This window comes from Bos indicus x Bos taurus, chromosome 11, assembly GCF_003369695.1.
Source record: "Bos indicus x Bos taurus breed Angus x Brahman F1 hybrid chromosome 11, Bos_hybrid_MaternalHap_v2.0, whole genome shotgun sequence".
NCBI classification, from domain to species: domain Eukaryota; kingdom Metazoa; phylum Chordata; class Mammalia; order Artiodactyla; family Bovidae; genus Bos; species Bos indicus x Bos taurus.
The window spans coordinates 70,395,944-70,412,368 of record NC_040086.1 but is presented as its reverse complement, the minus strand read 5'-3'; the positions used below and the strand labels follow the sequence as shown (position 1 = coordinate 70,412,368).

Genomic DNA, 16,425 nt, shown 5'->3' with positions numbered 1-16,425 from the left:
TGTGACATTCAAAAACAACCACCTTGCCTTTCCAGCTCATCTCCAACCAGTAGGCACCATAGACTCTTCTCCACCTAGACTCTTTACTGTCTTCCAAACAAATGAGAATTTAGTTTTTCTGCCTCCAAGTCTTTCTCTTGTGAAGTATCATTAGATATTTACTCTCTTGCACTAGACTCTCTGGGTTCAAATGCTGGTTCTGCTACTAACTACACGATCTTGGGAAAGTTATCTAACTACTCTATGCCCTGATTTCTCCAACTAGAAAGTGAAGCTAAAATATTTCTCCTTCAGGGATACAATAATTCATGTCAGTGCCTAGAACAATGCACAGCATGTACTAAGCACTCGGTAAATGCTAGTTCTTCATTTATATTGCTGGATCTCATTGTTCTCTCAACTTACTTCAAAATATATCTCTTCCTTGTAAAGTAAGTCAGGCAGAGAAAGACAAATATCATATGATACCACTTATCTGTGGAATCTAAAAAAAAAGGCTACAGGACTTTAATGGTGGTCCAGCGGTTAAGATTCTACACTTCCACTATAAGGGGCATGGGTTTAATCCCTGGTTGGGGAAGTTCATGCCATGAAGTGTGGTCAAAAAGGAAAAAGAAATTTTAAAAGGGTACAAATGAACTTATCTACAAAATACCGAAATAGAGTCACTGATGTAGAAAACAGACTTATGGTTACCAGGAGGTAAGGTGGGAGGAGGGATAAATCAGGAGATTGGGATTGACATATAACACTGTTATATATAAGATAGATAACTAATAAGGACCTACTGCACAGCCCAGGGAATTCTACTCAATACTCCATAGTGATCTATATGGTAAAAGAATCTTAAAAAGAGTGGATATGTGTATACACATAACTGATTCACTTTGCTGAACACCTGAAACTAATACAACATTGTAAATTAACTGTACGCCAACAAAAATTTTAAAAATATATGTACAGCTTCAAGGATAAATATATATATAACTTCAAAATAAATAAATATAGATTAAAAAAAAAATATATATATAGCTTCAAAATAAATAAATACCCTCCTTGAAGCTTTTCCAGATCATCTCATCCTGCAGTGTGCTCTTCTTCTTGGGAAATCCCTAGTTACTGACACTGTTTCTTTGGCAGGTGGTTGATGTTCTTTTCACCTGCTCATGTCTTATAGCCACACACATACACTCCAGCCACACACTGTGGTGTTCAACCAGCTATTTGTTGAGAGTTGGACTGTGAAGAAGGCTGAGCGCCAAAGAATTGATGCTTTTGAACTGTGGTGTTGGAGAAGACTCTTGAGAGTCCCTTGGACTGCAAGGAGATCCAACCAGTCCATTCTTAAGGAGATCAGCCCTGGGATTTCTTTGGAAGGAATGATGCTAAAGCTGAAACTCCAGTACTTTGGCCACCTCATGTGAAGAGTTGACTCACTGGAAAAGACTCCGATGCTGGGAGGGATTGGGGGCAGGAGGAGAAGGGGACGACAGAGGATGAGATGGCTGGATGGCCTCACTGACTCAATGGTCGTGAGTCTCAGTGAACTCTGGGAGTTGGTGATGGACAGGGAGGCCTGGTGTGCTGCGATTCATGGCGTCACAAAGAGTCGGACACGACTGAGAGACTGATCTGATCTGATCTTGTGCCCAAGGCATCACAGGGAGGCAAGCCCTCTTTATGTCATTTGGAGAAAATTAAGGAGACAATTAAGGAGGAGACAAAGGAGAAAATTAAGGCTCAGAGAAGTTAAGTGATTTGCTGGGGTTTCAGAGGTAAGGGTTGATGATTCTGGGCTTCCAACCCAGGTTGCTCACTCTCCCTCCTTTACTAGGAAACAAGTGAATCTTACACCAAGGCTGCCCTTAACATAGGAGGCACTCAGTGTACTTTTCTGGTGGTTTAATGAATCAATATGCAGTTTGGTTGCCTTTATAACTGTCATTCAGTAGTGCATTATGGTTGTGATTATCTTGATAATGATAAAGATTCTGCATGAAAAATTTTTACGGGCTTTGAAAAGATAGACTATAACTTATTCCTCTTGGGTTGAACCCTGTATGAATCTGAAAAAGCAGTTCACATTCATTTTTACTTGAACTGTTCCCTGCTGTTGTAAATACAGTTAGATATGGAATGTTAGAACTGATTTTATTATCACTGCTGTTTCTGTCACAAAGGAGACTTCCCCATGACTCAGTACCAGCTAATTGGCCTGTCAGTGGCTTTCTTTGTTAGGTGAGTCATTCGATCCATTGTTGACAAGGTGCAAGCTGCTTTCTACCCACACTCAGGAAGCTCCAGTGGGTCTGACATTCTCAACCCCTAATCAAGATGTTGTTAAAGCAGCTGATGATTTACAGTGAACAAGGGTGAAACTGTATTGGTTTTGTAAATGGCTGCTGGAAAGACAACTTCATGTAGCTTTGCTGATGTATGAATGCCTCCCCCCTCAGAGTATGTGCATGCATGTGATACAAAGGCAACTTCTGAGATTTCTAAATTCCTTGCATACAATGATCTATCTTTACTGAGAAATCTTAAAGAGCCAGGCCCATTCAATCAACAAATATTTTATTAAATTTTTACTATGTGCCAGATACTGTTGTAGGTACTGAAGCTACAGCAGTAACAGAAATAGACGAAAACTTCTGCCCTCCTCAAGCTTCTTCTTTTAAAACTTTTTATTGGGAAAAAATTGCAAACTTACATAGAAGGAGAAAGAATAATTTTCCTATTATTTGGCTGTAATAATTATCAATGTGTTTTCATTCTCTTCTCATCTATCCCTGCCACCATACACTTTTTTATTTTAAAATGAAGCATTTTAAAGCAAATCCCAGATATTAAATATTTTATCTTAAATATACTTTAGTATGAATCTCTATCAGATAAGAATTTTTTAAATAAAGACAAAATCATGTTAATATTATACCTAACAAAATTAGCAAAATTACTTGATATCATTTAATATCTAATTTGAACTAAATTTCCCTTGTCTCCAGAGTTTTTTTATATTTCTTTGTTTGAATCCAGATCCAGACAGGGTGTGATATTTTAGGTTGTAGAGATGGCTCTTATGTCTCTTTTAATTTATACCAATTCCTCTTAGCTATTTTTTGGAAGTGGTTATTCAACCTGGAGAAGTTCCCACAGTTTGGATTTGGCTGAATGAATCCTTTCAAAGTTTGTGATCTTCCTTTATGCCTCACATTTTCTATAGAATGATAGATATATCTATAAACTTGATTAGAGTCAGTTTCAATGTGTATGTTTGGTGGGGGGGTGGGGTGCGTATTGGAACTAACTTCCTAGTTGAAACTGGCCTGATGCTGTTTTTGTGTGCTAGAGATGTTTCTGGAGGTGTCTTGGTGTGCTAGAGATGTTTCTAGAGGTGTCTTGGTGGCCAAAAATTTGAGTGTGTGTGTTAGTTGCTCAGTCGTGTCCAACTCTCTGCAACCCCATGGACTGTAGCCTGCCAGGCTCCTCTGTCCATGGAATTCTCCAGGCAAGAATACTGGAGTGGGTTGCTATTCCCTTCTCCAGGGTATCATCCTAACCTAGGGATTGAACTCATATTTCCTGCATTGTAGGCAGATTCTTTACCATCTGAGCTACCAGGAAATTCCAAAAATTTGGGTGACCAGTATGAATAACTTAGCTCTTGTACAACTGTAGCAGTTTTGATCCTGATGCTATGACAAATTCCTTTTGTTCCTTCTTCTTTTATGCTTGACTCTAAAGAAAATTTAAAAGTGGTTGTGTCACGTGATGTTTGTGAGTGGCACCAACTGGAGGGCCCCAGAAGCAGTGTCCCACACGGGAACAAGGTGGTTTTGAAGAATTCATCTGATATTGTCTTCTTGGAAAGCAGGCTAACAAAAGAGAGAAAACACTTATAGAATAGCCTGAATCTAAACGAGATCAGTTGAACTAGAATATCTGAGGGTCTTTAGTGTTTATGTATTTTGTGAAAGATATCCAGGTGATTTGAAAGTGCAACCAGGAATGAGACCCATAGATTAATAAGGCTTATGAGATCTTCAGCAGGCAGTCCCCAGTTGAAGTCCTGAGAAAGAAAAAGAGGTAGATCAGGGAAAGGCAAGCCCAAACGAAGCATCAGTAGGAAGTTCCTGGGATCTCTGGTGGCTATCGATTTGTAAGGATTTCAGTGGTGTTGATGAATTTCTTCATTAATAAATTATGTTATGAACTTTTTTTTAAAGAATGACAAGGGGGACTTTACTTTGTAGAATCCAAAAATATGAAAGAAGGAAGGATGATTTTATGAGCCTACAGCAGAGGAGAGTTGCTATTTACTGACATGGGAAGGTTATAGGGAAGGGTTCTATTTTGAACATGTTATATTTGAGATGCCTATTAATGAACAGATGTCTATTAATCTAAAGCATATTCTAGATTAGAAGCCGAGTAGGCAGTTGAATACATGTCTGAAATTCAGGGCTGGAGGCAGACGTTTTGGAATCATGAAAATAGAGACGGTATTTAGAGCCATGGACTGGATAAGATTACCTAGTAAATGAGAAATTGGCTTCATGGAAACCACATGAACAAGATTCCTACAGGACCCTTGTAAGGGTTTCTCTGAGGTGTATCTACAAAGGTGGCTGCTGAGTCATAAACAATGCTGATAATTTTTCACTAAATATTACCAGATTGTTCTACAGAATGTATTTAGCAGTTTAAATTCCCATCAACAGTGCTTGAAGCTTCCCATTTCCCCATATCTTTGCGAGCGCTGGAGAGTATCTTTTTGAATTTTGCCAGGCTGATGGGTAAAGCAGTGACATGTTGGAGTTGACCCATGAGAACTGATGGAGCACACTTCTTCCCAATTACTTTTCAGTGGCTTCACACTGGAAGCTTGGAAGCTTGAAATCATCACGGGTGAGAGTATTTGTACCTTGGAAATTAGCAAACACTACAAATTAGGACTCTCCTTCAACTCCTATATATACCAGCAAACCAGTGGCTATCAGCAATATCACACCATCTGTCTTTCCATTCTCTCATTACTAGTGAGTTTGAGCGTCTCTTCTATGAATGTTTGCCATTCTAGCTTCCCCTTCTGTGACTTCGCCTATTCCTACCCCCCCCCCCCTTTTTTATTATTATGTTGGGTTCTTTGATGTCTTTTTATTGATTTGCAAAAGTTACTTACATATTTTAGATACGAATCCCTTGCTGCTTTTGAATATCTGTTTTCTTCCAATTTGTCAGCTGTTAACTTTTTCCATGGCATTCTTCACTGAAGAAAAACCACGGGGATACAGCCAAATCTCCTAGTCTTTAGTTTGAAGGTTTGTGCTTTTGCAATCTTGTTTTATGAAGTAAATCCCTACCCCACATACATAAAGATTTTCTTCCACATCTCTCCTACTTTCTACCTACTTTTCAAATGTAGATCTTTAATTAATCTGGAGTTCACTCTGAATATGGTAGACATGGGGCATTCAACTCTATTTTTTCCTTCTTAAATTAAGCTCATTTTCCCCAAACCACCTTCTAAATAATTTGCAACTTTTCTCGTTAATTTGCAGTCCCATATTTACATATATTGAGGTGCCAGGGTCTGCTTCTGAGTGTTCTATTTTGTGTGGCTGTTCAGTTTGTTCCTGTACAAGTAGCATGCTATTTTTATCCCTATGTAGTAATGACATACTATCTGCCAGGGTAGGATTTCTCTCAAATTTCAAAATTGATTTGATTTATTTAACATTTGATTTTTCTTTATTGAAGTTTTCTTTATTGAACTTTATTGAAGTTTCTTAAAATTTGAGTTCCTGTTGGAATATTGGTTGGTATAACATTGAATTTAAAGATTAAATGGACATTTTTTACACTGTAAAGTCATCCTATCCCTAGTATGTCTTCATTTATTCAATCTTCTTTTATGTCCTTAAATAGAACTTAAAAATTTTCTCCATAAAGATCTTGTAAGTTGCTAGGTTAATTCTTAATATTATGCTTTAGTTTTATTGATATTGTGAATGGTCTCTTATGGTCTAGTATATTTCCTGGGTGCTTACTGCTGAAGTAGAAACGTCTGATTTTTAGAAACTGATCTTGTATTTGGCAACCTTGTTTGTTACCCTGGCCTATAACTTCTAATAGTTGATTCTGTTGATTTTATATGCTGTTCTGATATTCTATGTTTAACTACCTCTTTGTTAAATGTGTGTGTGTGTGTGTGTTAATTGCTCAGTCGTGTCTGACTCTTTTGCAGTCCCATGGATAGCAGCCCACTAGGCTCCTCTGTCCATTGAATTCTCCAGGCAAGAATACTGGAGTGGGTCATTCCCTTCTTCAGGGGATCTTCCTGATCCAGGGATCAAACCTATGTCTCTTACGTCTCCTGCATTGGCAGGTGGGTTCTTTACCACTAGTGCCACATGAGAACTACCTCTGCTAGTTGGGCTCCAATCTGGCATGCCAGTTCTAATAGCTAGATGTCTCTTGTTCACTTGCATTCTGGAAATGAGCCCCTGTCTTCCTCCACTGTGAATCATATCCAACCCTGAGCCCATGTACAGGAAGTAACATTGTGTTCTTTTGATTTTTTTCCCCCCACTCTTTTCTCATGGACTGCAGTCCTGTTAGGCACTGAACAGACCTTCCAGATGCTAATGTTCTGTTTGTCTACCCGAATTTCTCAAAGATCCCTGCTACTCATGCAGCATTCCTGTGTCCTGAATGCCCCCAAAGGACACCTGTGTAGATAATACAACACAGTGAATCATCACAGGCCTTCATGTTACACAGACTTGGATTTGAATCCTATTTCTGTCCGAGGATACAGTGAGTGAGTTCCACAGCCTCCTGGAGTCTGAGTCTTCATTGGTAAAGTGAAAACAACTAAGATCCAAAAGATAGGAATCAAACTGTGCTCATAATGAGCATAATGAGTCAGTAATGCCCCTGTCTCCACATTGATGCTGACTACAGATTCTAGTCAACTTTTGGGACTTGCAGATTATTGCTATATTGTCCAAGAACCTTGTTGTGCCTTCAGATATAATTGAATCTCAGCAGCTGCGGCTGGACCATTTCCCCGTGTGCTTTCCCACCCCTTTGGTGGTTCACATTCCAAATTCTGGCTCCATATCAGTGCCCAGTCCAACTCTTGGTTTGAGAACTGTATAGCCCATGGGGTGTTCCAAGAAGCATGACTCCAATGAGTGCTTGCATCCTTGATCATGGGCTAGGGAGTAACTTCAGTTTTTTGAGTAAAGGCAACCAGGTGAGTGGGAGATTCTTTCTCTAATGGCTTCGTATCCTTGGAATTTGCCAATGAACTAGACAATGTTTGGGTAAGGCAGAAAAAGCCAGTTGCCTGGCTGGTTCTAACACAGACTTTAATTATAGTGAGGAACAACCCAGCCAGCCACACCCTGTCACCCACAAAGTGTGTTCTCAGAGGGATAATTTAAATCAGCAATAAAAGTGAACTGTATAGGTGGAAAGTATAGCAACTTTTGTTACATAGAGAACTTTATGAGTTTCTGTGGCTCATTGACAATTGGGCTTATTTCAGTTCAGTTCAGTTCAGTCACTCAGTCGTGTCTGACTCTTTGAGGTCCCATGGACTGCAGCACACCAGGCCTCCCTGTCCATCACCAACTCCCAGAGTTTACTCAAACTCATGTCCATTGAGTCGGTGATGCCATCCAACCATCTTATCCTCTGTCTTCCCCTTCTCCTCCTGCCTTCAATCTTTCCCAGCATCAGGGTCTTTTCAAATGAGCCAGTTCTTTGCCTCAGGTGGCCAAAGTATTGGAGTTTCAGCTTCAACATCAGTCCTTCGAATGAATATTCAATACTGATCTCCTTTAGGATGGACTGGTTGGATCTCCTTGCAGTCCAAGGGACTCTCAAGAGTCTTCCAACACCACAGTTCAAAAGCATCCATTCTTCGGTGCTCAGCTTTCTTCACAGTCCAACTCTCACATCCATACATGACCACTGCGAAAACCATAGCCTTGACTAGACGGACCTTTGTTGGCAAAGTAATGTCTCTGCTTTTTAATATGCTGTTTAGGTTGATCATAGCTTTTCTTCCAAGGAGTCTTTTAATTTCATGGCTGTAGTCACCATCTGCAGTGATTTTGGAGGCCCCCCCCCCCTCCAATAAAGTCTTATTTACTTACAGTTCCTTAAAGTCAGCCAAAGGCAGATTGCCTTCCTTCTTTCAACCAGTTAAACAGGTGGGTGGGGTCAGACAAGAACTGGGTGTGGTGAGAGCAGGGAGAAGGGGCAGGAAACCTCAAAGGGAGGAGGAAGCATCTGTGTTACTTCGTTCTCCTGAGAGTTTATGAGGTGCTGGACCTGCAGGGACAAAGAGACTGGCAGCTGACCAGGGACTGTGGGATGGTCATGGTGTTTACATATTGCATAAGCACTATGGATTTTAGTTGACAGTATGCTCAACCTGATTCGACAATGTGATGTGACTGTTGCAAATGAGTACTTTCATATTTTGAGCTATGCTAATAGAAGCACAAGACCAAGAAAGAGGTGGCAGGCAGTCTCTCCTGTCTGCACTCAACAGGACATCCCATTCATTCCTGGGCGTCACAATTAAGAGAGTTCTAGACAAGCTGGGATGCACCATAAAGAGGCCCTTAAAATGCTGGTGAGTGGATATTAACAGAGTCATATACGGAGCAGCTTAGGAGCACTGAGCATGCTTGTCCTGGATTCCTTGGAGTTGCGCATGATCTGAAGTCTAAAGGGGAGAAATGGAACCCATTAAGGAGGAGATGCAGGATACAGCATTTTAGCTCTCAAGGTAGGAAGAACTTTTCAACAAGGCTAATCAAAGATAAAATACCCACTTTCAAAGGAGGGGCACTCGTGCTTACTGGAGGTGCTCAACTATGGCTACTTGGTGGGAGGATATTGTAAGGGGGACTTAAGCATCTTTTCTAATGTCTGGAGCCAATTATTCTAACAGGAAAAGATGTTCTAGAGCCGGGGTAGCTCTTGCCAGGACTGTGTTTGGTCAACGTGGAAATACAGTGTAGCAGTTGGTGTATGAGATCAAAAAGGCCTCAGAGGGAGTTGTTACCGTGTAACACTACTGGCTTAGGGTTACAGGCTTCAGTCACGGGAAAACATGGACTTATTCAGTTCCTTCATTAAGGGACTGTCAAATAACACCTATTCTTTGAATCAGGATGCCAGCATTCATCACCACTTTCTGGTTCTTAGGGGGCATGAAGAAGGGGGCCAGGAGAGAAGGGGGTGAGAAGGGAGCAACGTAGCAGGGGAAATAAACTTCTGGGACAAATACTGGTACATCCTCTTCTGCATCTACACTGCCATGCCTCTGCTGCTGCTGCTAAGTCGCTTCAGTCGTGTCCGACTCTGTGCGACCCCATAGACGGCAGCCCGACAGGCTCTCTCGTCCCTGGAATTCTCCAGGCAGGAACACTGGAGTGGGTTGCCATTTCCTTCTCCAATGCATGAAAGTGAAAAGTGAAAGTGGGTTGCCATTGCCTTCTCCCTACACTGCCATACTTGGGTGTAATTATTCCACTTGGGTATAGCCTTGACTAGGCTTTTTACAGCAAGACCTGCAAGCAGGTAATTGACTAATGGCCCTATTTTGGGCCATGCACGGAGCGATACCGGGGAGCCCCCAAAGGGTAAGACGTGATGCCTGCTCCTAAGCAGAGTATTGGAGCGCTGCTAGTCCAGGGATGCGAGACAGAGAAGCAGGTCAGATTGTTTTAGCTAAAGGCTTTGACGGAGAAGCTTCTGTACAGCAGGCCACGGGCTGCTTCCCCAAGCATGGCCTAGGGCCAGATGGGGTTCCGCAGAGATCCTGCCTTGTGTTGCGGTGGAAATATCCCAGTGGCGTCTCACCCCCTCAAGGTTAACGCACGAAGCCCACCAGACTTTCCTGTCCTCGAACCCCAGCCAGGGTCTGCGGAGAGGCTGCAGGGGAGCAGGCATGAGGCGGCGAGCACGGGCGCGCGCTTCCTTACAGTCCCCGCTCCCCGGCGCGTGCGCGGGGCCGGGACCGGGGCCTGCGCGCCGCCCGGGCGCCTGCACTGCGCGCGCGCACCGACCCCGCGTGGGGCCCGGCTCCGGCGCGCGCGACGCGGAGGTGGCAGGCGGGAGGGGCCGGACGAGGGCTGGGAGAGGCGCGGCGGGAGGCCCCGCGGTCGGCTACCGGAGACAGGCACTCGGGTGGAGAAGCGCGCCTCTTGGCCTTCTCTCCGCGCCCCTGCGTTCCCGTCGGCCGCCCGGAGAGGACCGGAGGAGGCAGGTGGGGCGGGAGCGCGCGGGGGCCCCGGGCCGGGCGGGCGGGGGCGCGGGGGCCTGAGGTCCGGTTGGCGGTTCGGGGAGGGCGGCGCGGAGGCGCTGGGAGCCCCCCTCCCGGGTCGCCTGCAGTGGGCGCCAGTGTCGCCGGCTCCTGGAGGCCTCCCTGGGGCGGGGGCGGGGTTGGGGCGGCCCACGGGCCGGGACGTGGGTGTCTGGTTTCCGTTTCTCTCCGCCTGTTTAACTTCAGGATGAGATACCGCCAGGTGTGTGGGACGGGCAGGACCCTGCTGCGCCGCCCCAACCTTGACCGCCCCGGCGCCCTTGGGAGAGCCTCTCGCGCGCAGTGATGCGCAGCGTGCTGTGCCCAGCCCTTCGTGGTTTTCCTGTGAGGGCCCTCTTCGCATCTCTCCTGCCACCCCTTTGCTTATTAAACTGTTTGAAGAACCTTTTGCCGGAGAGAATTCAAAGATAAATGACTAAGATAAATGACTCTGCCTCCAGTCGTTCGCTACCCCCAGATTCCTTAATTCTAAATCATGGGAAGTTGGGGGAAAACACTTGCTCAGAGACTGCTCAACAGAGACGCGGGTTAGACCTCATCCTTGTGAGCTGGATTGATGGGTTTATAACGTCAGCTTTCTTTTGAATTAGATGTCAGGTTGTTCATTAATCTAGAGACTATGTAGGCAATTTGGATTTTAACTCTGAGACAATGTTTTGATATGTATCAGAGGAGGATATTCTCATGGGATAATAACTTGCTGTATGTTCCCTGCTTGAGTGTGGTTCACATTGTAGCAATATCAGAGTGTATATCGATGCCTTTTAAAAATTTCAGTGAGGAAACACCCTCCTTTTTTGAAACATCAGCCAAATACTTTACTCGTACTTCACTTTCACATTGACACTTGTCATTTATGTATCTTCTGCACAACTTAAAGTCGTCTAAATGGCAGAAGATCACGCAGTGGAGGACATGGAGCAACTGTGTAGAGAAAGCAGAGAATTGGAATTGGCAGAAGTCTGCATTTTTATGATGCAAAGCCATCTTGGTTCTACCCTGTTTTGCTACCATAATTATGCATTTTAAAATACTGTCGTTTGTTATGGACAACCTGGGCGGAAAGAGTGAATCTTGAAATGGAATGAATATGTTTATTTCTGTCTTACAGAAGATTTGGCATATGGTATATTATTTGTAGGATTTATTTCAGATGTTTCATATTTACCAGAAACAATCCCACCAGTAAGGCTTTTAAAAAATAATATTTATATGATGTCTTTTATGGCTTGTAACAACTCCAGTTTTGAAACATACTAGTGATCTTCATGTAATAGAATCAACTGAACTCTTTAGCCCTGTGTAAATCTGTGAACATCTGGTTACTTTTAGACTTGCTATTCCCTTGTTAATGATGTATAATTAAGTACCACCGTGGGCTTGCTTAGTTTGTTAGCCTCTGTTTTTTTTTGTCATTTCAGGCATTTTCTCATCTGGAATTTGAGTCCACAGAATTTACTATTCTGAGGGAAGTGTTCTTCTGCAGTGTTCAATACGGTGGCCACTAGCCACATGTGACTTTTGAGCCCTTGTATGGGGCTCGAGCAATGGAGGAACTAAATGTTTAATTTGTATAGACACATGTGGCTAATAGCTACCTGGTTGGGCACTGCAGTTTTAAATTATTCCCTTAGGAAGCCTTCGCTGGCCCCCTTGAATCCAGCACTTATTTCAATTATATAGTAATTTCAAATTTCTTGTAGGAATTCTGTTCTTAACTGTAATCTACATGATGACAATCTGTTTTCTTTACCTTTGCTATGCCAGGCTAAGACTTAGTAAGAAACACTTGATAAATACTTGTTGAATGACTAAATGAACTTGTTGAGGGCAGGTATCTTTCATGTTCTCTGTAAGGCCTGTTGTTGTTCAGTCGCTCAGTGGTGTCTGACTGCAATCCCATGGACTGCAGCACACCATACTTGCTCAATGATTAAATAGATTTCATGTAGATAACAAATAAATAAATGGGTTATTAGAAATATACTTAAAATGCTTATTTTGGTAAGATTATGTGTTTTTGTATCTCGTGAAAATAAACACTCATAACAGAATACTATATGAAAGTGAATGAAAGGGCCTCATGTTTCCAACTCATGTGAATGCAGCTTGGATTTCCTGATAGCTGAGTAACAACTTAAGGATATGAGTTTGAGTAATATGCCCTTGAACTGTATTCCAAATAAATCTGAGGGCATCTCTTGGTCTCAGTGAGGTTCCTTAGTGAGGTCCTGATAGCCGTGAACCACTCTGAAGAAGTTAATGGGCAACTCCACTCACCACCATTCAGTGTTAGGGCATTGACCAGGAATCTCTAAAAAACAATCACCAAATATTGGAACCATGTTACAAGTTGCTTTTACTCAGAGCTGATTTGGGGTGATGGAATTCCTATATAAATCATAGTTTAGGGAATTTGATTCTTGTTATTGCATCTGTTACATACACAGTTAATTAGGGCCGCTTTTTTTTTTTTTATCTTAGGTTATTCTGCATAACCCATTATCACCAATTAGCCATAGTAGGATTTGAAATGAAAATATGTACTCAATCCAGCTCATCACAACTCTAGATTTGACCAAGATTCTCAGATCTTTAGATCCAGAAATCACTTTTAGGAAAGGATTCTAAAACTATACAGAAGTTTGTAGAGATGTATAGTTTTCTTAAATGGGACAAAAGGTAGAAGGTTGGGCTTTTCATGACAGAAAGGAAATGGGACCAGGGAAAAAAAATGAAATGAAGACACAAAATACCGGTTAAGAATGTTCACTACATTGTTCAGGTAATATTGTAGCTTTTTTGGGTTTGAAATACCTAACATGTAAAATAAAGTTGATTACATCTTGTTGAATGAATCATCTTTCCACCTTGAGTCTGGGTTTGAATATTTATTCAATGTGTATATTTAATAAATAGTTATTAAATGTGTTTTTGAATGGGAAACTCCACTTTTTGAAAGGGAAGTTTTGAAAAATGGCTCCCTTTTAACCAACTGAGGAAGAAAACCACTTAATCATTTTATTGAAGAATTAAGAGTGTAAAAAACATGGCTGAGTCCCAAAGTGTGACTATAGTCAAAGATTAATCTTCCTAAAACAGCTTGAATTAGGACAGTCCCCTTTTAAAAAGTCAGTGATTTCTCACTGCTCATGGAATTAAATGGTTGGTATTTGATCAGGTACATAAAGCATTACTGAGGAGAGTCCTAAAAAACCATGACAGCCTTACCTCTTACTAGATGTGCCCAGTTCCAACCTGCTGTTCTTTTGATGGGCTCCACTTTTAAATTTCTGCCTACTCATCTTTCAAGACACTTCTCAAATGATGCTTTTTTTCACTGCACCATTTCTCATTTTCAGGAGCTCATACTGCAAACGTTCCTTGTCCTGAGGTTATGGAATATATTTCACTCAGTTTTATCAACTATAGTTATTAGTACTATTTTGTTCACCCTAGGAGAAGGAAATGGCACCCCACTCCAGTGTTCTTGCCTGGAAAGTCCCATGGGCGGAGGAGCCTGGTGGGCTGCAGTCCATGGGGTCGCTGAGAGTGGGACGCGACTGAGCGTCTTCACTTTCACTTTTTACTTTCATGCATTGGAGAAGGAAATGGCAACCCACTCCAGTGTTCTTGCCTGGAGAATCCCAGGGATGGGGGAGCCTGGTGGGCTGCCGTCTGGGGTCACACAGAGTCGGACACAACTGAAGTGACTTAGCAGCAGCAGCAGTAGATTGTAAGCTACCTAACAAGCATGGGCCATATGTTACTCATTTTTGTATTGTCTGAAACATCTAGAATAGTGTAGTGCCTTGTACAGATTAATATCATTAAACTTTATTTCTGTTCCTTGGCTTCAAAGGACACTTCATACCTGGTATACACTGTTTTCCCCAAATTTACTGCTAATTTGTAGAGGCCAGCAAGCAGAAATCCTGACTGACTTCGAATACAGGGAAGCTGCAGTATTGAAGGAGAGCTGTCCTTGTGGTAGGCGCTACTTTTTTTAGTATTTGAGGAAGTTCACCATGCCGTATGGCAACAATTTTTCCCATTTATGTGGCCAGGTTAATGTCAAAATGATTCAAAGTATTGAGTGGTGAGACATTTTAGCATCCAAGAAACCTTGAGAGCCTTTAACATAGTAATACTGGATTAAGTTATTTAATATATAATATCCATGACCATGTAAACCTGTCCCTTATGAGAAAAAAGAAATTGCCTTACTCTTTACCAGTTTCTGCTAGTATTTAGAAAACATATGAATCTAATTGGAAAGAAACCACTTATCTCAGAAAGGTGACTGCTTGGAATAGGGTGGTGGTGGTAGGGAAGCGTGATAGGTTAAGGTGATAAACTGCTGGTTACCCAAGTAGAATAGAGCACACATTGAGTAGTACCTAGCCTAGCATTATCTGCTACACTATCAGTTAACCATCTTTACTTATTCTATTCTTTCTACTGAAATAATCTATACTCATTTTTATTTAGCTTTGTAATATAGTTTTCTGCTTTTATTTTAAATAGATACAGAGATTCATAATATTTCAGACTTCAAAGATTTGATGCAGAAGAAACTGGAAGGCTTTTAGCCTCATAGTTGAGGTTTACTAACATTTTCTTTTCATTCTGTGTCATCTCTGATATGTGGGTCAGGGTGCAGCGACTGTCTAATTTGGAGCAAATTTATTCTGAGTGCTCATGTTTCCTGGGAAAAAGAGGTAACATAAGTGATGTGGTTTAAAGGCATGACCTTCCATCTTCCGCTGGATGGACTAAGTAGATCCTCTACCTTGTTAAGAAGTGAAACAATGTCAGTAAGCTAGATTTAGATTTGTATGAGTGATGTGGTCAGTTTTCAATTAAGTTTTCTGGGATGTCAGAAAATAATAATGCTCTAAACTAGGTTATTTTCATGTGATGAGCAGATGGCACGAACCATTGGATGACATGATAGAAGCTGTGTCAGATCCTATGAGAAATTTGAGATGCATCTACCAGGGATACTATCTCCTTGCTTGTTACTGCAAGTAAAGAGGACATCACCCATTTAGATTAGTTCAGCATTTAAAAAATGTGTTTACCTATTATTGGGAAATACACAGTCATTTTTTATTTCTGAGCTTTGTCCAAAAAGATTACGTATGCTGTTGACCCTAAGAGACAGTGTGAAGCAATGTATATTTGTTTAACAGTGGTTTGCCAAAAGGAATTTTTTCCCCTTACTCTCTAAAGAGATGTTTGAAGGTTGACAATAGGTTAGATATTTTAAAAAATAAGCTATTTGTGATTGAAGGCAGTTATTCTAAGTTGCATACAAATATAATAGATATGCTTTTTTCCTCTCTCTCATTAAAGGTGGCTTTCTAGAAGATGACCATAGAGGACCTTCCAGATTTTCCATTAGAAGGAAGTTCTTTGATTGGAAAATACCCATTTTTATTTCAAGGTTCTGATACACCAGTTATCTTTTCCATTTCTGCAGCACCAATGCCTTCAGACTGTGGTATGTTAAGTAGCTGTGTTTATTTTCCATGAACTGGTAACTTGACTTCTGTTTTATACCTTTTTGTATTCCTAATTTTTCCTAAAACCATTTATTGTGGTTTTCATAAAATTGCCAAAGTTTTACTTTTTCAAAAATAACAGTTGCTTATTGCTTTTCCTGCCTTTCAAGCTGAACACTTAATGTCTGCTGTCAGCATTTTTACTATGTAAAAATGTTCATTTTAAGCACCACAGTGGATTCAGAGGATTTTATTTTTAAAATGCAGTGGTGCTTAGACACCTAGCATCCTTCTGCTATTGATATATATATTTTGGTTAAATATATTGACTTGTTTAAAAAGCCATGTATGAAAAAAAAAAAGATGTAAAAACACTGTAAGGTAGCCTTCTTTAAGGGCCCTGTTATCTCTGAAATACTGGGATTCTAATTAACAAGCCAAGTAATCACTGCTGAAATGATCCAAATTTGGATGACCATGTAACAAAAAGTAATGTGTTTTAATACACAAACAAGCCTAATTTGGATTCTGTTCAAGTGTCTCCCATTGTAATGATCAATGTGTTCA

General features: G+C 41.3%; 1 protein-coding gene across 2 annotated transcripts in view; it reads left to right on the top strand.

The window, feature by feature from the left end:
- The first annotated feature begins 10,098 nt into the window (after positions 1-10,098).
- Positions 10,099-16,425, top strand: part of CLIP4 (CAP-Gly domain containing linker protein family member 4) — a 63,589-nt gene continuing 57,262 nt past the window's right edge. Inside the window, exons 1-2 of one of the 2 annotated variants that reach the window (XM_027555757.1) lie at positions 10,099-10,290; positions 15,710-15,857. In XM_027555757.1, coding sequence (XP_027411558.1) covers positions 15,725-15,857 — 133 coding nt within the window. In that variant the 5' untranslated portion in view covers positions 10,099-10,290; positions 15,710-15,724. Of the gene's footprint in view, positions 10,295-15,709; positions 15,858-16,425 lie in introns of both variants that reach the window. The other variant, XM_027555756.1, reaches the window with a different exon arrangement.